A 23311-nucleotide genomic window follows, 5' to 3' on the forward strand; every position below is an offset into this window, starting at 1 on the left:
ATATTTATTTATAAAATATTTTACCAGGAAGGATACATTGAGATTTCTCTCGTTTTCAAGTATGTCCTGGGTCCACAAAACATTGCATTGATACAATAGGGTACAATAAAATTAAAAAGCAAAAATAATACACAGTATATGCATAAATTTAACATAGAACAGGTAGGAAATATATAATCAACCATGACAGGTGCATTCTGTTTTGAGATATGTAGAGAGGGATCTCTTAAAGGATATTAGGCTTGGGGAAGGTTTGAAAGTGTGTGGGAGGTCGTTCCATAATTGTGGCGCTCTGTAGGAAAAGGAGGATTGAGCTGCTTTCTTTTTGTATTGAGGCAAGCTAAATAATGTGTTTGTACTGGATCGGAGGTTATAGGAGGTGGGAATAGCCGGGGAGAGCATTCTGCTCAGGTAGGGTGGGAGCTTCCCAGAAAGACTCTTAAACACAAGGCAGGAAAGATGGAAGGTGCGCCTGGATTCCAGCGTCAGCCAGTTTAGTTCTTTTAGCATGTCACAATGGTGGGTCCTGTAGTTACATTGTAGCACAAAGAGGCAGAACGAGTTATTCAGTGTATTAAGTTTATTAAGGTGAGTTTGCGGTGCAGGTGCGTATACTACGTCCCCGTAATCCATGTTAGGCATCAGCATTTGCTGTACAATCTTTTCCTTTACTGTAGGGCTGAGGCAAGATTTGTTTCTGTACAGGGCACCTACTTTTGAATGAAGTTTAGATGCAAGTTTTTCTATGTGGAGGCCAAAAGATATATGTATAGAATCATATACATATATATTTACAGGGAAGACACAATTCCCATAGACCACAATGCAAAGGCACTTTTCAGTGTCGTTTTCTTCTAACACCCCTCAGCCGCCAGTTTTAACCCCTAAAAACTGCCTAGTGCAGTTGTTATTTATGAAAAAATAAAAATCCTACATTTTTTTCATAAAAAACTAAAAGACCCTCTATTTTGAGGGCTTTTGGAGCACTTTTAGAAAATTAACTATAGATATGATCTCTGGTAAATTTTCTGAGTGCTAAATGCTTCCGCAAGCTCGCGGACGCACAATAAATTAGAGCTCCACTTGTAATCTAGCTCTTAAAGGGACAATTTGGTTTATAAAATACATACTCTAATACAATAGAGCTTGTCATTTTAGCACTACCAACCCTGCAAGTGTTAACAATTTAGAGCATGTCATTTTTGCACTACCATATCCATTTAAAGGGACAATAAACAACTTGTATTTACAAGACATTTCTGTTCTTTTGTTATAGAATAACATATCAGCTAAGTCAAACATTTTTAAAACTAATTAATATCTTGTCTGCTTCAATTGTTTTTCAAAAGTCACAATTCACCCCCTACTTGCCTCATTTGCACGAGACATGTTGGACTTGAGTCTGCAACTGACAAGGCTAGCCACGGTCATTTAGTATAAAGTACATTGTTTTGCAGTTGTTATCTGTTTAAGCCAATTAGAGAAAGATATTTAGCAGGATTATCCATAAGAAGTGTGCAGCGTGCTTTATCAGTTCTGGGAATTTTAAAAACCACAATTTTCAGAGCTAAATTACATGAAAAAAGGGCTAAAAATAATGACACTATATTGCATAGTTGTTTTACTATCTAAATATTTTAGATTAAATTCTCAATGTGTTTACTGCCCCTTTAAGTATTTTGGTATTCTAATTTGTAATTCTTTTATGTGATGCTTTTTAGTATGTTGCCCTAATATTTTTCTGCTTTTATTATAAAATAAAATAATTTATATCTTACAGATAAACGTTTTGCTCCTCTCTGATTTTTAGCACAAGAATGGCTCAAGCTCGGATATCTAGTAGTTTGCCCCCAAACATAGACCACACAAAAGCTTCAGTCGCCTTTGGAGAGCGAGCTCTGCCCAAACTGAATGAAGAGTTGAAGGACCCTGAGTTAATCACCCGGCAGAGATCTTTGATGGCCCTTTGTGACCTTGTGCACGATCCTGAGAATGTGTATAAGGCTCTGAGATTAGGTATGTTTATCTTTTCCAAAGGGACAGAAACATTTCTTTAAAGCATATGGGGGAAAAAAACAACACATTTAAACATGTTAAAACGGTTTATTTTTATTTTGAAACTACTAGTACGGCAGCTGGGCCTGATTTCTCTTGTAAGGTGTTTCCAGTCCACGGATCATCCATTACTTGTGGGATATTCTCATTCCCAACAGGAAGTTGCAAGAGGACACCCACAGCATAGCTGTTATATAGCTCCTCCCCTAACTGCCATATCCAGTCATTCTCTTGCAACTCTCAACACGCATGGAGGTAGTAAGAGAGAGTGGTGAAATATAGTTAGTTTTTTATCTTCAATCAAAAGTTTGTTATTTTAAATGGTACCGGAGTTGTACTATTTTATCCCAGGCAGTAAATAGAAGAAGAATCTGCCTGAGTTTTCTATGATCTTAGCAGGTTGTAACTAAGATCCATTGCTGTTCTCACATGTCTGAGGAGAGAGGTAACTTCAGCGGGAGAATGGCGTGCAGGTTACTCTGCTATGAGGTATGTGCAGCTACAATTTTTTCTAGAAATGGAAAATGCTAGAAAATGCTGCTGATACCGGATTAATGTAAGTTAAGCCTGAATACAGTGATTTAATAGCGACTGGTATCATGCTTACTCTCAGGGGTAATACCCTTATAAAATTGCAATATAAAACGTTTGCTAGCATGTTTAATCGTTTTTATATATATGCTTTGGTGATCAAACTTTATTGGGGCCTAGTTTTTTCCACATGGCTGGCTTAAATTTTGCCTAGAAACAGTTTCCTGAGGCTTTCCACTGTTGTAGTATAAAAGTTACAGTTGTTGCAGTTAAAATTACAAACTGTGACATCCAGCTTCCCTCAGGAGTCCCCTGTATGCTATAGGACATCTCTAAAGGGCTCAAAGGCTTTCCAAAGTCGTTTATTGGGGAAGGTAGGGCCACAGCAGGCTGTGGCAGTTTGTTGTGTCTGTTAAAAAACGTCTATATCGTTTTTTTGATCCGTTTTTTGAATTAAGGGGTTAATCATCCATTTGCAAGTGGGTGCAATGCTCTGTTAACTTATTACATACACTGTAAAAATTTTGTTTGATTTACTGCCTTTTTTCACTGCTTTTTAAATTTTGACAAAATTTGTTTCTCTTAAAGGCACAGTACCGTTTTTTATATTTGCTTGTTAACTTGATTTAAAGTGTTTTCCAAGCTTGCTAGTCTCATTGCTAGTCTGTACAAACATGTCTGACATAGAGGAAACTCCTTGTTCATTATGTTTAAAAGCCATGGTGGAACCCCCTCTTAGGATGAAGACTTCTTGCCGGCTGGATGGATCCTTCAAGCGGAACTTCAAAAACTGTAAGTGGATCGTCGGGGGTTAGTGTTAGGTTTATTTAAGGGTTTTTTGGGTGGGTTTTATTTTTAGAGTAGGGTTTGGGCAGGTAAAAGAGCTAAATACCCTTTCAAGGGCAATGCCCATACAAATGCCCTTTTCAGGGCAATGGGGAGCTTAGGTTTTTTAGATAGGCTTTTTATTTGGGGGGTTGGTTGGGAGGGTGGTGGGTTTAACTGTTGGGGGGGGGGGTTGTATTTCTCTTGTAAGGTGTATCCAGTCCACGGATCATCCATTACTTGTGGGATATTCTCCTTCCCAACAGGAAGCTGCAAGAGGATCACCCACAGCAGAGCTGTCTATATAGCTCCTCCCCTAACTGCCACTCCCAGTCATTCTCTTGCAGCTCTCGACAAAAAGGGAAGTAGCTAGAGAGATGTGGTGTTTATTTAGTTTATCTTCAATCAAAAGTTTGTTATTTTCAAATGGTACCGGAGTTGTACTATTTTAGCCTCAGGCAGAAAATAGAAGAAGAGTCTGCCTGTGGTTTTTGATGATCTTAAAAATGGATATATAAAGAACAGCGCCAAGTATTTTATCTTAAGGCTCCCTCACAGGTAATCTTCCCTATGATTACCGTTTGATAATATGCAAATAACAAATTAGATAATAGTTTGGGAGCGCTGAGAGCTAAATAAGATAGTCTGGAGACTGATAAACAATTTAACAGATATACATTTATTTAAAACATTTATAAAAATTATAAGAAAAATTGACCATGGGACGTCTCCCTTTGGGATTAAAATTGTGACAATATATAAAAAACAATATATAGAAAAGAGCACTCTAATATAATTTCTAAATGACTCCACCTTTATAGGATCCTACATTTATATTTAAATTCCACCTTAAATCAGAATTTGTTTAGCAGCAAGAGCATAGATTTTAAAACATTTAGCAGTTTTGGCTTTTTGTCGTCAACTTAATACTGCTACTTTTTCCCAGAAAGAAACAATGTCTGTTTCACAGTCCAATATAATGTTATCTTAGGCTGATTAAGTTGTTAGCTTTTTGTAGTAATGTATCTTGATATATTGTATACATGCAAAGTTAGCTGTACTTGCAATAGTTCAGTGTGGATTTGGTATTTTCTGAAGGGCTTACCCGGTCTTCTGACACGTCGGTGTCTGATGGTGTCTCGGTCTCTCTTGCCGGTATTGTGTTCTGTCTCTCCTCCTTGTCTGGTATAAGTATCACCGATATCGAAAACCTGGACCACGCTCCTGCGTGTATGGGTTTTGTTCCTCTCTATCGGCTTGAAGTGACTCTGGCCCCTGTAATCTGGATCTTATTTTCCCGGGCAGCTTCTTGAGACAGGTGTTAGCGGTGCACGCTACAGCGTGAAAATAGGAACTCGGACTTAAAATACAAACGGCCGTTTGCTTTGAACTTTCCCTCTGCTCCTTTCAATAGGGGATAGATAGAGTTGTCCAGTTCTTTAAAGTGCAGATAACGTCTACGCGTTTCGCCAACAGGCTTTGTCAAGACGGATAATGTTTGTTGTTAGCCCGGCAGTTTAAAAAGCCCTCTTTTCATTTTGATTGGTCGGTAGTTATTTCATTTTGATAGGTGTGATTTTAAAGGTGGATTTCGTTGGTTTATATAAGGTGGAATATTTTTGGGTATTGCCGCTTACTTCTAAAACCTCCTATGTATGGTTTGAGTGCCTAATAATTACATTTTTTTAGTTGTAATATATATATACTATATTTAGAATTTTTATGGTGGAATCTCAACTCATTCAGCTTTTTTATTTACATAATGATTATAACCAAAAAATGGAATAGAATATAAGAAACGATACAAAATGAATATAAGAAACAATATGAGAGAGATATTAGAAATTTGTTGAAACTTAAATTTTATTAGTCTCAATGTGAAATTTGACATCTATAATTTCTACATTAGACAGAGCTAATTGCCTTTTGTGTTTTACTAGTAGAATAGTACGGCACATTGTTTTCTGATGTATAATGGACACTTGGTATAATACAGAATTTATCTATTTTTATTTTTATGTTTCCCCACTGTTTGTCGTATGTATTTGTTTTCTTATCTATTTGTTTATCTAATCCTAGACTACATATTATTCAAAATAAAGAATGTGTTTGATCAATTGTGTCTTTTCTTATTCTATTGTATATTTTTTCCTATTGAATTTATTTCTAGGATAAGAGGAAGGGGGGACAGATCTAATTCTGAGTTTAATCCTGAAGGATGAAGGGTTTGCATATTATAGATTAGCTCTGCTTCTGTTCTTAGGAGTTTTTCTTCAAAATTACCCCCTCTCCATTCCGGTTTCAGCTTTTTTATGCCCCAAAAGGTGAAATCTTTTAGATTATTATTGTGTATTTCCCTAAAATGGGTATATAAATGTGTTTCTAGATTCCCTCTATCTATACATGATAGATGTTGGCGTATGCGTTCCCTTAGGGTCCGAGACACCATCAGACACAGACGTGTCAGAAGACCCGGTAAGCCCATCAGAAAATACCAAATCCACACTGAACTATTGCAAGTACAGCTAACTTTGCATGTATACAATATATCAAGAGACATTGCTACAAAAAGCTAACAACTTAATCAGCCTAAGATAACATTATATTGGACTGTGAAACAGACATTGTTTCTTTCTGGTACAAAGTAGCAGTATTAAGTTGACGACAAAAAGCCAAAACTGCTAAATGTTTTAAAATCTATGCTCTTGCTGCTAAACAAATTCTGATTTAAGGTGGAATTTAAATATAAATGTAGGATCCTATAAAGGTGGAGTCATTTAGAAATTATATTAGAGTGCTCTTTTCTATATATTGTTTTTTATATATTGTCACAATTTTAATCCCAAAGGGAGACGTCCCATGGTCAATTTTTCTTATAATTTTTATAAATGTCTTGGCAGGTTGTAACTAAGATCCATTGCTGTTCTCACACATAACTGAAGAGAGAGGTAACTTCAGCTAGGAGAATGGCGTGCAGGGTCTCCTGCTATGAGGTATGTGCAGTTTAAATTTTTCTAGAGAAAGAAAATGCTAGAAAATGCTGTTAATACCGGAGTTATTTAAGGTAAGCCTGATTACAGTGATTTAATAACGACTTGTATCATGCTTGCTGTAAAAGGTAATATTCTTATTACTTTCTCACATTGCTGAAAAATAAAACGTTTGCTGGAAGTGTTTTAAACGTTTTTTATACATATTGGTGATAAAACTTTATTGGGGCCCAGTTTTTTCCACATGGCTGGCTAGATTTTGCCTAGGGTTAGTTTTGTTAGGCCCTCTCACTGTGAATACAGGGTGGGAGGGGCCTATTTTCGCGCCTAAATGCGCATCAGATTTTGCAGCTTGAGACATCCAGTTTCCCTGAAGGAGTCTCCTGAACACTTGGGACCTCTCTGAGGGGTTTTTGTGCCTTTCAAAATAGTTATATGGGCAGGTAGGGCCACAGCAGAGCTGTGGCAGTTTGTTGTGACTGTTGAAAAACGTTTATATCGTTTTTTTGATCCGGTTTTGAAACTAAGGGGTTAATCATCCATTTGCAAGTGGGTGCAATGCTCTGTTAGTCTATTATACACACTGTAAAAATTTCGTAAGATTTACTGCTTTTTATCACTGTTTTTCAATTTCTGACAAAATTTGTTTCTCTTAAAGGCACAGAACCGTTTTTATTTTTTGCTTGTTTACATTTATCAAAGTGTTTTCCAAGCTTGCTGGTCTCATTGCTAGTCTGTTTAAACATGTCTGACATAGAGGAAACTCCTTGTTCATTATGTTTAGAAGACATTGTGGAACCCCCCTCTTAGAATGTGTACCAAATGTACTGATTTTACTTTAAGTTATAAAGATCATATTCTGTCTTTAAAAGATTTATCACCAGAGGAAACTGACAAGGGGGAAGTTATGCCGACTAACTCGCCCCACGTGTCAGAACCTTTGACTCCCGCTCAAGAGGCGCCAAGTACATCTAGCGCGCCCATGGCGTTTACTTTAGACATGGGGGCAGTTATGGATCATACCCTTACAGCGGTATTGTCCAAACTACCAGGGTTACAAGGAAAGCGAGACAGCTCTGGGACTAGAAAAAATACAGAGCACTCTGACGCTTTAGTAGCTATGTCTGATATCCCCTCACAATATGCAGAAGCTGAGGCAGGAGAGCTTCTTTCTGTGGGTGATTTCTCTTGTTAAGTGTATCCAGTCCACGGATCATCCATTACTTGTGGGATATTCTCCTTCCCAACAGGAAGTTGCAAGAGGATCACCCACAGCAGAGCTGCTATTTAGCTCCTCCCCTCACTGCCATATCCAGTCATTCTCTTGAAACTCTCAATAAAGATGGAGGTCGTAAGAGGATTGTGGTGTTTTATACTTAGTTTATTTCTTCAATCAAAAGTTTGTTATTTTTAAATGGTACCGGAGTGTACTGTTTATCTCAGGCAGTATTTAGAAGAAGAATCTGCCTGCGTTTTCTATGATCTTAGCAGAAGTAACTAAGATCCTTTGCTGTTCTCACATATTCTGAAGAGTGACGTAACTTCAGAGGGGGAATAGCGTGCAGGTTTTCCTGCAATAAGGTATGTGCAGTTAAAATATTTTTCTAGGGATGGAATTTGCTAGAAAATGCTGCTGATACCGAAGTAATGTAAGTAAAGCCTTAAATGCAGTGATAGCGACTGGTATCAGGCTTATTAATAGAGATACATACTCTTATAAAAGTGTATTTTAAAACGTTTGCTGGCATGTTTAACCCCTTAATGACCACAGCACTTTTCCATTTTCTGTCCGTTTGGGACCAAGGCTATTTTTACATTTCTGCTGTGTTTGTGTTTAGCTGTAATTTTCCTCTTACTCATTTACTGTACCCACACATATTATATACTGTTTTTCTCGCCATTAAATGGACTTTCTAAAGATACCATTATTTTCATCATATCTTATAATTTACTATAAAAAAAATTATAAAATATGAGGAAAAAATTGAAAAAAACACACTTTTTCTAACTATGACCCCCAAAATCTGTTACACATCTACAACTACCAAAAAACACCCGTGCTAAATAGTTTCTAAATTTTGTCCTGATGTTCTTTGCTTTTTTTGTAAGTTATAGGGCCATAAATACAAGTAGCACTTTGCTATTTCCAAACCATTATTTTTCAAAATTAGCGCTAGTTACATTAGAACACTAATATCTTTCAGGAATCTCTGAATATCCATTGACATGAATATATTTTTTTTTAGTAGACATCCCAAAGTATTCATCTAGGCCCATTTTCAGAGATAGGCAAGGTGTCCGTACATGGACACTGGTGTCCGTGACTGGCCCTTGCAGTGTCCGCCACTAATTTTGCGGTGGGGAGGCAGAAGTAGGACAGATGAATTCTGGTCCTGACACCACCTTGACGCACGCAGTGCCATGTTTCACGGGGTTGGGGCCACACCCATATGATGCTGCTCAGTAGCTGGAAAGTGAGTAAGAGGGAAAAAGCAAGCTGCCTGCAGTGTAGCCTGTGTCAACCACCAGTGAGTCCTGACCCGTCCCGATTTCTTGATCTGTGCAGCAGCATGGTGCTGATGTCTCTGTGTAGAAGACCGCTGCCTACTCTGACAAACATTACCTTACCAAGTAAGTAACCAACCATGATGATCATGTGATTAACATCAAGGTGGGTGGGTTTGGTCAGGAGTCGCAGACTCTCAATACAACCAAAAAAAAAATAAAAGGTAAGAATTTTGAAAACATTTTATACCAGTATACCACAAGCAGTCTTTATTCACATTTTATTTTAAACTTGTTTGATTAGATGACTAATTTGCAATTGTGGAACTATACCAGGGGCATCCAATGTAAGGCTCATTTGACAGCAAAGTGCTCCTGACTTATAGAAACATAAAATATGTTGGCAGATAGGAACCATTCGGCCCATCTAGTCTACCCAATTTTCTGAATACTTCCATTAGTTCCTGACCTTATCTTATATCTAGTATAGCCTTATGCCTATCCCATGCATGTTTAAACTTGTTCACTGTCTCTACCACTTCTGTTGGATGGCTATTCCACCATGAATCCTCTACCCTCTCAGAGAAGAGAGTGTTTTTTGATGTTTTTAATTTGAATTGTACCTTGGTGTCCTTCACTAACGTCTGTACTTTGGAAAATGTCCGCCACAGCCTTGGTCTGTGCCTATCCTTGCCCATTTTGGTATATTTCATGCCACCATTTCACCGCCAAATGCGATTAAATACAAAAAATCGTTCACTTTTTTACTAATTTTTTCACAAACTTTTGGTTTCTCACTGAAATTATTTACAAACAGCTTGTGTAATTATGGCTTAAATGGTTGTAAATGCTTCTCTGGGATCCCCTTTGTTCAGAAATAGCAGACATATATGGCTTTGGCGTTGCTTTTTAGTAATTAGAAGGCTGCTAAATGCCACTGCGCACTACACGTGTATTATGCCCAGCAGTGAAGGGGTTAATTATGGAGCATGTAGGGAGCTTTTAGGGATAATTTTAGCTTTAGTGTAGTGTAGTAGACAACCCCAAGTATTGATCTAGGCACATTTTGGTATATTTCATGCCACTATTTCACCGCCAAATGCGATCAAATTAAAAAAAACGTAAAATTTTTCACAATTTTAGGTTTCTCACTGAAATTATTTACAAACAGCTTATGCAATTATGGCACAAATGGTTGTAAATGCTTCTCTGGGATCCCCTTTGTTCAGAAATAGCAGACATATATGGCTTTGGCGTTGCTTTTTGGTAATTAGAAGGCCGCCAAATGCCGCTGCATTTCACACGTGTATTATGGCTAGCAGTGAAGGGGTTAATTATGTAGCTTGTAGGGAGCTTGCAGGGTTAATTTTAGCTTTAGTGTAGAGCTCAGCCTCCCACCTGAAACATGAGACCCCCTGATCCCTCCCAAACAGCTCTCTTCCCTCCCCCACCCCACAATTGTCCCCGCCATCTTAAGTACTGGCAGAAACTCTGCCAGTACTAAAATAAAAGCTATATTTGGGCTTTTTTTGTGTGTTTTTTAGCATATTTACATATGCTGCTGTGTAGGATCCCCCTTAGCTCCCAGCCTCACTGATCCCCCACCAAACAGCTCTCTAACCCTCCCCCTCTGTCTTAATGGGCGCCATCTTGGGTACTGACAGCTGTCTGCCAGTACCCAGTTAAGTAAAAATATGTGCCTTTTTATTAAAAAAAATGCCCTTTTCTGTAGTGTAGCTTCCCCCCCCCCCCCCAAGAGCAACCCCCCACCCCTTCCAGGTCCCTTAGCTGTTTATTTACAGCTTTTAAAACATTTTTTTTTTTAACTTTTCCCAGTTTATTTTTCTGTAGTGCAGCGGTTCCCTCCAGCTCCCGCCCCATGCACGCGCCCGCCGCCCCCCGTGCACGCGCGCGCTCCCATGCGCGCTCCCGCCCCCCCGCTCCCGATCCCTCCCCCCTCCACTCCATTCGGCACATCGATGGCCGCCCACCCGCCTCCCAGACTTGCTCCCACCCACCAACGTTACCGGTCACCGATGTCCGGTGCAGAGAGGGCCACAGAGTGGCTCTCTCTGCATCGGATGGCCAAGGGGGGTTATTGCAGGATGCCTCGATATCGAGGCATCACTGCAATAACCAGAAAGCAGCTGGAAGCGTGCAGGATCGCTTCCAGCTGCTTTCCAGACCAAGGACGTACGCCACACGTCCTCGGTCATTAACTGTATTTTTTTTGAGGACGTGTGGCGTACATCCTTGGTCATTAAGGGGTTAATCGTTTTTTACATATGTTTGGTGATAAAACTTATTGGGGCCTAGTTTTTTCCACATGGCTGTCTTGAATTTTGCCTAGAAACAGTTCCCTGAGGCTTCCCACTGTTGTAATATGAGTGGGAGGGGCCTATTTTAGCATTTTTTTGCACAGCAAAAATTACAGACACAGACATCCAGCTTCTTCCTGCATGATCCAGGACTTCTCTGAAGGGCTCAAAAGGCTTCAAAAGTCGTATTGAGGAAGGTAAAAAGCCACAGTAGAGCTGTGGCAGTTGTTGTGACTGTTTAAAAAACGTTTTTGTCATTTGTTATTCCGTTTTTGGTATTAAGGGGTTAATCATCCATTTGCAAGTGGGTGCAATGCTCTGCTAACTTATTACATACACTGTAAAAATTTTGTTAGTGTAACTGCATTTTTTCACTGTTATTTCGAAATTTGGAGAAAATTTGTGTTTCTTAAAGGCGCAGTAACGTTTTTTATATTGCTTGTAAACTTGTTTAAAGTGTTTTCCAAGCTTGCTAGTCTCATTGCTAGTCTGTTTAAACATGTCTGACACAGAGGAACCTACTTGTTCATTATGTTTGAAAGCCATGGTGGAGCCCCATAGGAGAATGTGTACTAAATGTATTGATTTCACCTTAAACAGTAAAGATCAGTCTTTAGCTATAAAAGAATTATCACCAGAGGGTTCTGTCGAGGGGGAAGTTATGCCGACTAACTCTCCCCATGTGTCAGACCCTTCGCCTCCCGCTCAGGGGACGCACGCTAATATGGCGCCAATTACATCAGGGACGCCCATAGCGATTACCTTGCAGGACATGGCTGCAATCATGAATAATACCCTGTCAGAGGTATTATCTAGATTGCCTGAATTAAGAGGCAAGCGCGATAGCTCTGGGGTTAGGAGAGATACAGAGCGCGCAAATGCTGTTAGAGCCATGTCTGATACTGCGTCACAGTATGCAGAACATGAGGACGGAGAGCTTCAGTCTGTGGGTGACATCTCTGACTCTGGGAAACCTGATTCAGAGATTTCTAATTTTAAATTTAAGCTTGAGAACCTCCGTGTATTGCTTGGGGAGGTATTAGCTGCTCTGAATGACTGTAACACAGTTGCAATTCCAGAGAAATTGTGTAGGCTGGATAGATACTATGCGGTGCCGGTGTGTACTGACGTTTTTCCTATACCTAAAAGGCTTACAGAAATTATTAGCAAGGAGTGGGATAGACCCGGTGTGCCCTTTTCCCCACCTCCTATATTTAGAAAAATGTTTCCAATAGACGCCACTACACGGGACTTATGGCAGACGGTCCCTAAGGTGGAGGGAGCAGTTTCTACTTTAGCAAAGCGTACCACTGTCCCGGTTGAGGACAGTTGTGCTTTTTCAGATCCAATGGATAAAAAATTGGAGGGTTACCTTAAGAAAATGTTTATTCAACAAGGTTTTATTTTACAGCCCCTTGCATGCATTGCGCCTGTCACTGCTGCGGCGGCGGCATTCTAGTTTGAGGCCCTGGAAGAGGCCATCCATACAGCTCCATTGAATTAAATTATTGACAAGCTTAGAATGCTTAAGCTAGCTAACTCATTTGTTTCTGATGCCATTGTTCATTTGACTAAACTAACGGCTAAGAATTCCGGATTCGCCATCCAGGCGCGTAGGGCGCTATGGCTTAAATCCTGGTCAGCTGACGTGACTTCAAAGTCTAAATTACTCAACATTCCTTTCAAGGGGCAGACCTTATTCGGGCCTGGCTTGAAGGAAATTATTGCTGACATTACTGGAGGCAAGAGTCATACCCTTCCTCAGGACAGGGCCAAATCAAAGGCCAAACAGTCTAATTTTCGAAATTTCAAGGCAGGAGCAGCATCAACTTCCTCCGCTTCAAAACAAGAGGGAACTGTTGCTCATTCCAGACAGGCCTGGAAACCTAACCAGTCCTGGAACAAGGGCAAGCAGGCCAGAAAGCCTGCTGCTGCCCCCAAGACAGCATGAAGGAACGGCCCCCTATCCGGAAACGGATCTAGTGGGGAGCAGACTTTCTCTCTTCGCCCAGGCGTGGGCAAGAGATGTTCAGGATCCCTTGGAGATCATATCTCAGGGATATCTTCTGGACTTTAAAGCTTCTCCTCCACAAGGGAGATTTCATCTTTCAAGGTTATCAGCAAACCAGATAAAGAAAGAGGCATTCCTAAGCTGTGTGCAAGACCTCCTAGTAATGGGAGTGATCCATCCAGTTCCGTGGATGGAACAAGGACAGGGATTTTATTCAAATCTGTTTGTGGTTCCCAAGAAAGAGGGAACCTTCAGACCAATCTTGGATCTAAAGATCTTAAACAAATTCCTCAGAGTTCCGTCATTCAAAATGGAAACTATTCGGACCATCCTACCCATGATCCAAGAGGGTCAGTACATGACCACAGTGGACTTAAAGGATGCCTTCCTTCACATACCGATTCACAAAAGATCATCATCGGTTCCTAAGGTTTGCCTTTCTAGACAGGCATTACCAATTTGTAGCTCTTCCCTTCGGGTTGGCTACTGCCCCGAGAATTTTTACAAAGGTTCTGGCCTCACTTCTGGCGGTTCTAAGACCGCGAGGCATAGCGGTGGCTCCGTATCTAGACGACATCCTGATACAGGCGTCAAGCTTTCAAATTGCCAAGTCTCATACAGAGATAGTTCTGGCATTTCTGAGGTCGCATGGGTGGAAAGTGAACGTGGAAAAGAGTTCTCTATCACCACTCACAAGAGTCTCCTTCCTAGGGACTCTTTATAGATTCTGTAGAGATGAAAATTTACCTGACGGAGTCCAGGTTATCAAAACTTCTAAATGCTTGCCTGTGTCCTTCATTCCATTCCACGCCCGTCAGTGGCTCAGTGCATGGAAGTAATCGGCTTAATGGTAGCGGCAATGGACATAGTGCCATTTGCACGCCTGCATCTCAGACCGCTGCAATTACGCATGCTAAGTCAGTGGAATGGGGATTACTCAGATTTGTCCCCTCTACTAAATCTGGATCAAGAGACCAGAGATTCTCTTCTCTGGTGGCTATCTCGGGTCGATCTGTCCAAGGGTATGACCTTTCGCAGGCCAGATTGGACGATTGTAACAACAGATGCCAGCTTTCCCTAGCGATGTTAGAAGTCTCAAAGATAATTCGCTGGGCAGAGTCTCACTCTTGCCACCTGTCAGCGATCCACATCCCAGGCGTAGAGAACTGGGAGGCGGATTTTCTAAGTCGTCAGACTTTTCATCCGGGGGAGTGGGAACTCCATCCGGAGGTGTTTGCTCAACTGGTCCATCGTTGGGGCAAACCAGAACTGGATCTCATGGCGTCTCGCCAGAACGCCAAGCTTCCTTGTTACGGATCCAGGTCCAGGGACCCGGGAGCAATGCTGATAGATGCTCTAGCAGCTCCTTGGTTCTTCAACCTGGCTTATGTGTTTCCATCGTTTCCTCTGCTCCCTCGACTGATTGCCAAAATCAAACAGGAGAGAGCATCGGTGATTCTGATAGCGCCTGCGTGGCCACCCAGGACCTGGTATGCAGAGCTAGTGGACATGTCATCTCTTCCACCATGGACTCTGCCTCTGAGGCAGGACCTTCTAATACAAGGTCCTTTCAATCATCCAAATCTAATTTCTCTGAGACTGACTGCATGGAGATTCTATCAAGGCGTGGCTTCTCCGAGTCAGTCATTGATACCTTAATACAGGCACGGAAGCCTGTCACCAGGAAAATCTACCATAAGATATGGCGTAAATATCTTTATTGGTGTGAATCCAAGAGTTACTCATGGAGTAAGGTTAGGATTCCTAGGATATTGTCCTTTCTCCAAGAGGGTTTGGACAAAGGCTTATCAGCTAGTTCTTTAAAAGGACAGATCTCTGCTCTGTCTATTCTTTTGCACAAGCGTCTGGCAGAAGTTCCAGACGTCCAGGCATTTTGTCAGGCTTTGGTTAGGATTAAGCCTGTGTTTAAAACTGTTGCTCCCCCGTGGAGCTTAAACTTGGTTCTTAAAGTTCTTCAGGGAGTTCCGTTTGAACCCCTTCATTCCATTGATATTAAACTTTTATCTTGGAAAGTTCTGTTTTTGATGGCTATTTCCTCGGCTCGAAGAGTCTCTGAGTTATCTGCCTTACACTGTGATTCTCCTTATCTGATTTTTCATTCAGACAAGGTAGTTTTGCGTACCAAACCTGGGTTTTTACCTAAGGTGGTTTCTAACCGGAATATCAATCAAGAGATTGTTGTTCCATCATTGTGTCCTAATCCTTCAAAGAAGGAAAGTCTTTTGCATAATCTGGACGTAGTCCGTGCCTTGAAGTTTTACTTACAGGCTACTAAAGATTTTCGTCAAACATCTGCCCTGTTTGTCGTTTACTCTGGACAGAGGAGAGGTCAAAAAGCTTCGGCAACCTCTCTCTCCTTTTGGCTTCGGAGCATAATATGCTTAGCCTATGAGACTGCTGGACAGCAGCCCCCTGAAAGGATTACAGCTCATTCTACTAGAGCTGTGGCTTCCACTTGGGCCTTTAAAAATGAGGCCTCTATTGAAGAGATTTGCAAGGCTGCGACTTGGTCTTCGCTTCACACCTTTTCAAAATTTTACAAATTTGACACTTTTGCTTCTTCGGAGGCTGTTTTTGGGAGAAAGGTTCTACAGGCAGTGGTTCCTTCCGTTTAAGTTCCTGCCTTGTCCCTCCCATCATCCGTGTACTTTAGCTTTGGTATTGGTATCCCACAAGTAATGGATGATCCGTGGACTGGATACACTTAACAAGAGAAAACATAATTTATGCTTACCTGATAAATTTATTTCTCTTGTAGTGTATCCAGTCCACGGCCCGCCCTGTCCTTTTAAGGCAGGTCTAAATTTTAATTAAACTACAGTCACCACTGCACCCTATGGTTTCTCCTTTATCGTCTTGTTTCGGTCGAATGACTGGATATGGCAGTGAGGGGAGGAGCTATATAGCAGCTCTGCTGTGGGTGATCCTCTTGCAACTTCCTGTTGGGAAGGAGAATATCCCACAAGTAATGGATGATCCATGGACTGGATACACTACAAGAGAAATAAATTTATCAGGTAAGCATAAATTATGTTTTTTCTGACTCAGGGAAGATGCTTCAACCTGATTCTGATATGTCTACATTTAAATTTAAGCTTGAACACCTCCGCGTGTTGCTCAGGGAGGTTTTAGCTACTCTGGATGACTGTGACACCATTATAGTGCCAGAGAAATTGTGTAGATTAGATAAATACTATGCAGTGCCTGTTTATACTGATGTTTTTCCAATACCTAAAAGGTTTTCAGAAATTATTACTAAGGAATGGGATAGACCAGGTGTACGGTTCTCTCCCCCTCCTATTTTTAAGAAAATGTTTCCAATAGATGCCGCTACACGGGACTTATGGCAAACGGTCCCTAAGGTGGAGGGAGCAGTTTCTACCCTAGCTAAGCGTACAACTATCCCTGTCGAGGACAGTTGTGCTTTCCTAGATCCAATGGATAAAAAGTTAGAGGGTTACCTTAAGAAAATGTTTATTCAACAAGGTTTTATTCTCCAGCCTCTTGCATGCATTGCCCCAGTCACTGCTGCTGCGGCCTTCTGGTTTGAGTCTCTGGAAGAGGCCTTACAGATAGACACCCCATTGGATGATATACTTGACAAGCTTAAAGCGCTTAAGCTAGCCAATTCATTTGTTTCTGACGCCTTTGTTCATTTAACCAAACTAACGGCTAAGAACTCAGGTTTTGCTATTCAGGCGCGTAGGGCGCTATGGCTTAAATCCTGGTCAGCTGACGTTACTTCAAAGTCTAAGCTTCTCAACATTCCCTTCAAGGGGCAGACCCTATTCGGGCCTGGACTGAAGGAGATCATTTCTGATATTCCTGGAGGAAAAGGTCATGCCCTTCCTCAGGATAGGTCTAATAAATTAAGGACCAAACAAACTAATTTTCGTGCCTTTCGAAACTTTAAGACGAACGCGGCATCAACTTCCTCTAATACAAAACAAGAGGGAAATTTTGCCCAGTCCAAGCCGGTCTGGAGACTTAACCAGGCCTGGAACAAAGGTAATCAGGCCAAGAATCCTGCTGCTGCCTCTAAGACAGCATGAAAGATCAGCCCCCGATCCGGTAACGGATCTAGTAGGGGGCAGACTTTCTCTCTTCGCCCAGGCTTGGGCAAGAGATGTCCAGGATCCCTGGGCGTTGGAAATTGTGTCCCAGAGATATCTTCTGGACTTCAAAGCTTCTTCCCCAAAAGGAAGATTTCACCTCTCACAATTATCTGCAGACCAGATAAAGAGAGAGGCATTCTTACATTGTGTTCAAGACCTCCTAGTTATGGGAGTGATCCACCCAGTTCCAAAGGAGGAACAAGGGCAAGGCTTCTATTTAAATCTCTTTGTGGTTCCCAAGAAAGAGGGAACCTTCAGACCAATCTTAGATCTCAAGATCCTAAACAAATTTCTCAGGGTCCCATCTTTCAAGATGGAGACTATTAGAAACCATCCTACCTATGATCCAGGAGGGTCAATACATGACTACCGTGGACTTAAAGGATGCTTATCTTCACATTCCGATACACAAAGATCATCATTGGTTTCTCAGGTTCGCCTTCCTAGACAGGCATTACCAGTTTGTGGCTCTCCCCTTTGGGTTAGCTACGGCACCAAGAATCTTTACGAAGGTTCTGGGGTCACTTCTGGCGGTCCTAAGGCAGCGGGGCATAGCAGTAGCCCCTTACTTAGACGACATTCTGATACAGGCGTCAAATTTCCAAATTGCCAAGTCCCATACGGACATTGTTCTGGCATTCCTGAGGTCTCATGGGTGGAAAGTGAACGAAAAAAAGCGTTCTCTATCCCCTCTCACAAGAGTTTCCTTCCTGGGAACTCTGATAGATTCTGTAGAAATGAGGATTTACCTGACAGAGGACAGGTTGTAAAAACTTCTAAATTCCTGCTGTGTTCTTTATTATACTTCTCGCCCTTCGGTGGCTCAGTGTATGGAAGTAATCGGCTTAATGGTAGCAGCAATGGACATAGTTCCGTTTGCCCGCCTACATCTCAGACCGCTGCAACTCTGCATGCTCAGTCAGTGGAATGGGGATTACACAGATTTGTCCCCTCTACTAAATCTGGATCAAGAGACCAGGGATTCTCTTCTCTGGTGGCAATCTCGGGTCCATCTGTCCAAAGGTATGACCTTCCGCAGGCCAGATTGGACAATAGTAACAACAGATGCCAGCCTTCTGGGCTGGGGTGCAGTCTGGAACTCTCTGAAGGCTCAGGGGTCATGGACTCTCCTTCCGATAAACATTCTGGAACTAAGAGCGATATTCAGTGCTCTTCAGGCTTGGCCTCAGCTAGCGGCAGTGAGGTTCATCAGATTTCAGTCGGACAACATCACGACTGTAGCTTACATCAACCATCAAGGGGGAACAAGGAGTTCCCTAGCGATGTTGGAGGTTTCAAAGATAATTCGTTGGGCAGAGATTCACTCTTGCCATCTATCAGCTATCCATATCCCAGGAGTAGAGAACTGGGAGGCGGATTTTCTAAGTCGACAGACTTTTCATCCGGGGGAGTGGGAGCTCCATCTGGAGGTGTTTGCACAGTTGATTCAACGTTGGGGCAAACCAGAACTGGATCTCATGGCGTCTCGCCAGAACGCCAAGCTTCCTTGTTACGGATCCAGGTCCAGGGATCCCAAGGCAGCGCTGATAGATGCTCTAGCAGCGCCTTGGTCCTTCAACCTGGCTTATGTGTTTCCACCGTTTCCTCTTCTCCCTCGTCTGATTGCCAAGATCAAGCAGGAGAGAGCATCGGTAATTTTGATAGCACCTGCGTGGCCACGCAGGACTTGGTATGCAGATCTGGTGGACATGTCATCCTTTCCACCATGGACTCTGCCTCTGAGACAGGACCTTCTACTTCAGGGATTTCAACCATCCAAATCTAACTTTCAACCATCCAAATCTAATTTCTCTGCGGCTGACTGCTTGGAGATTGAACGCTTGATTTTATCAAAGCGTGGTTTCTCCGAGTCGGTCATTGATACCTTAATACAGGCGCGAAAGACTGTCACCAGGAAAATCTATCATAAGATATGGTGTAAATATCTTCATTGGTGTGAATCCAAGGGTTACTCATGGAGTAAGGTCAGGATTCCTAGGATATTATCTTTTCTCCAAGAAGGATTGGAGAAGGGTTTGTCAGCTAGTTCCTTAAAGGGACAGATTTCTGCTCTGTCTATTCTTGCACAAACGTCTGGCTGAGGTTCCAGACGTGCAGGCGTTTTGTCAGGCTTTAGTCAGAATCAAGCCTGTGTTTAAACCTGTTGCTCCGCCTTGGAGTTTAAATTTAGTTCTTAAGGTTCTTCAAGGGGTTCCGTTTGAAGCTTTGCATTCCATAGATATTAAGCTCTTATCTTGGAAGGTTCTGTTTTTAGTAGCTATCTCCTCGGCTCGAGGAGTTTCGGAGTTATCTGCTTTACAATGTGATTCCCCTTATCTCATTTTTCATGCAGATAAGGTAGTGTTACTTACCAAACCTGGTTTTCTACCTAAGGTGGTATCTAATAAAAAACATAATTTATGCTTACCTGATAAATTTATTTCTCTTGTAGTGTATCCAGTCCACGGATCATCCATTACTTGTGGGATATTCTCCTTCCCAACAGGAAGTTGCAAGAGGATCACCCACATCAGAGCTGCTATATAGCTCCTCCCCTAACTGCCATATCCAGTCATTCGACCGAAACAAGCCGAGAAAGGAGAAACCATAGGGTGCAGTGGTGACTGAAGTTTAATTAAAATTTAGACCTGCCTTAAAAGGACAGGGCGGGCCGTGGACTGGATACACTGCAAGAGAAATACATTTATCAGGTAAGCATAAATTATGTTTTCTCTTGTTAAGTGTATCCAGTCCACGGATCATCCATTACTTGTGGGATACCAATACCAAAGCTTAAGTACACGGATGATGGGAGGGACAAGGCAGGAACTTAAACGGAAGGAACCACTGCCTGTAGAACCTTTCTCCCAAAAACAGCCTCCGAAGAAGCAAAAGTATCAAATTTGTAAAATTTTGAAAAGGTATGAAGCGAAGACCAAGTCGCAGCCTTGCAAATCTGTTCAACAGAGGCCTCATTTTTAAAGGCCCAGGTGGAAGCCACAGCTCTAGTGGAATGAGCTGTAATTCTTTCAGGAGGCTGCTGGCCAGCAGTCTCATAGGCTAAACGTATTATGCTACGAAGCCAAAAAGAAAGAGAGGTTGCCGAGGCCTTTTGACCTCTCCTCTGTCCAGAGTAAATAACAAACAGGTGAGATGTTTGGCGAAAATCTTTAGTAGCCTGCAAGTAAAACTTCAATGCACAGACTACATCTAGATTATGAAAAAGACGTTCCTTCTTTGAAGAAGGATTAGGGCATAATGATGGAACAACAATCTCTTGATTAAAACCACCTTAGGTAAAAACCCAGGTTTTGTACGCAGAACTACTTTATCTGAATGAAAGATCAGATAAGGAGAATCACAATGTAAGGCAGATAACTCCGAGACTCTTCGAGCCGAGGAAATAGCCATCAGAAAAAGAATTTTCCATGATAGAAGTTTGATATCAATAGAATGAAGGGGTTCAAACGGAACCCCTTGAAGAACTTTAAGAACCAAGTTTAAGCTCCATGGGGGAGCAACAGGTTTATACACAGGCTTAATTCTAACTAAAGCCTGACAAAATGCCTGAACGTCTGGAACTTCTGCCAGACGCTTGTGTAAAAGAATAGACAGAGCAGAAATCTGTCCCTTTAAAGAACTAGCTGATAGTCCTTTGTCCAAACCCTCTTGGAGGAAGGACAATATCCTAGGAATCCTAACCCTACTCCATGAGTAATTCTTGGATTCACACCAATGAAGATATTTACGCCAAATCTTGTGGTAAATTTTGCTGGTGACAGGCTTTCGTGCCTGTATTAAGGTATCAATTACTGACTCGGAGAAGCCACGCTTTGATAGGATCAAGCGTTCAATCTCCATGCAGTCAGTCTCAGAGAAAGTAGATTCGGATGATTGTAAGGACCTTGTATTAGAAGGTCTTGTCTCAGAGGCAGAGTCCATGGTGGAAAGGATGACATGTCCACTAGGTCTGCATACCAGGTCCTGCGTGGCCACGCAGGCGCTATCAATATCACTGATGCTCTCTCCTGTTTGATTTTGGCAATCAGACGAGGGAGCAGAGGAAACGGTGGAAACACATAGGCCAGGTTGAAGAACCAAGGCGCTGCTAGAGCATCTATCAGTGCCGCTTCTGGGTCCCTGGACCTGGATCCGTAACAAGGAAGCTTGGCGTTCTAGCGAGACGCCATGAGATCCAGTTCTGGTTTGCCCCAACGGAGAACCAATTGAGCAAACACCTCCGGATGGAGTTCCCACTCCCCCGGATGAAAAGTCTGACGACTTAGAAAATCCGCCTCCCAGTTCTCTACCCCTGGGATATGGATCGCTGATAGGTGGCAAGAGTGAGTCTCTGCCCAGCGAATTATCTTGGAGACTTCTGACATCGCTAGGGAACTCCTGGTCTCCCCTTGATGGATGATGTAAGCCACAGTCGTGATGTTGTCCGACTGAAATCTGATGAACCTCAGTGTTGCTAACTGAGGCCAAGCTAGAAGAGCATTGAATATTGCTCTTAACTCCAGAATATTTATTGGGAGGAGTTTCTCCTCCTGAGTTCATGAACCCTGAGCCTTCAGGGAGTTCCAGACTGCACCCCAACCCAGAAGGCTGGCGTCTGTTGTTACAATGGTCCAATCTGGCCTGCGAAAGGTCATACCTTTGGACAGATGGACCAGAGATAACCCGAGATAACCACCAGAGAAGAGAATCTCTGGTTTCCTGATCCAGATTTAGTAGAGGGGACAAATCTGTGTAATCCCCATTCCACTGACTGAGCATGCATAATTGCAGCGGTCTGAGATGCAGGCGCGCAAATGGCACTATGTCCATCGCCGCTACCATTAAGCCGATTACTTCCATGCACTGAGCCACCATGGGGCACGGAATGGAGTGAAGAACACGGCAAGCATTTAGAAGTTTTGATAACCTGGACTCCGTCAGGTAAATTTTCATTTCTATAGAATCTATCAGAGTCCCTAGGAAGGAAACCCTTGTGAGAGGAGATAGAGAACTCTTTTCTTCGTTCACTTTCCACCCATGCGACCTCAGAAATGCCAGAACTATCTCTGTATGAGACTAGGCAATTTGAAAGCTTGACGCCTGTATCAGGATGTCGTCTAGGTAAGGAGCCACCGCTATGCCTCGCGGTCTTAGAACCGCCAGAAGTGAGCCCAGAACCTTTGTAAAAATTCTTGGGGCTGTAGCCAACTCGAATGGAAGAGCTACAAACTGGTAATGCCTGTCTAGAAAGGCAAACCTCAGGAACCGATGATGATTCTTGTGGATCGGAATGTGAAGGTAGGCATCCTTTAAGTCCACTGTGGTCATGTACTGACCCTCTTGGATCATCGGTAAAATGGTTCGAATCGTTTCCATCTTGAATGATGGAACTCTGAGGAATTTGTTTAGGATCTTTAGATCCAAAATTGGTCTGAAGGTTCCCTCTTTTTTGGGAACCACAAACAGATTTGAATAAAACCCCTGTCCTTGTTCCGTCCGCGGAACTGGATGGATCACTCCCATTACAAGGAGGTCTTGCACACAGCTTAGGAATGCCTCTTTTTTTATCTGGTTTGCAGACAATCTTGAAAGGGGAAATCTTCCTTGTGGGGGAGAAGCTTTGAAGTCCAGAAGATATCCCTGAGATATGATCTCCAACGCCCAGGGATCCTGAATATCTCTTGCCCATGCCTGGGCGAAGAGAGAGAGTCTGCCCCCTACTAGATCCGTTGTCGGATAGGGGGCCGCTCCTTCATGCTGTCTTGGAGGCAGCAGCAGGCTTTCGGCCTGATTGCCCTTGTTCCAGGACTGGGTAGGTTTCCAGGCCTGCTTAGATTGAGGAAAAGTTCCCTCTTGTTTTGAAGTAGAGGGAGCTGATCCTGCACCTGCCTTGAAATTTCGAAAGGCACGAAAATTAGACTGTTTAGCCCTTGATTTGGC

At 42.3% G+C, this 23311-nt stretch overlaps 1 protein-coding gene across 1 annotated transcript in view; it reads left to right on the forward strand.

Moving 5' to 3' along the window:
- The first annotated feature begins 1801 nt into the window (after positions 1-1801).
- Positions 1802-23311, forward strand: part of RSPH14 (radial spoke head 14 homolog) — a 491790-nt gene continuing 470280 nt past the window's right edge. The window contains exon 1 of the mRNA XM_053701996.1: positions 1802-2016. Within this exon, the coding sequence (XP_053557971.1) occupies positions 1818-2016 (199 nt within the window). The 5' untranslated portion in view covers positions 1802-1817. The remainder of the gene's footprint in view (positions 2017-23311) is intronic.

The sequence above is a fragment of the Bombina bombina genome, chromosome 2, assembly GCF_027579735.1.
Source record: "Bombina bombina isolate aBomBom1 chromosome 2, aBomBom1.pri, whole genome shotgun sequence".
Taxonomy (NCBI): domain Eukaryota; kingdom Metazoa; phylum Chordata; class Amphibia; order Anura; family Bombinatoridae; genus Bombina; species Bombina bombina.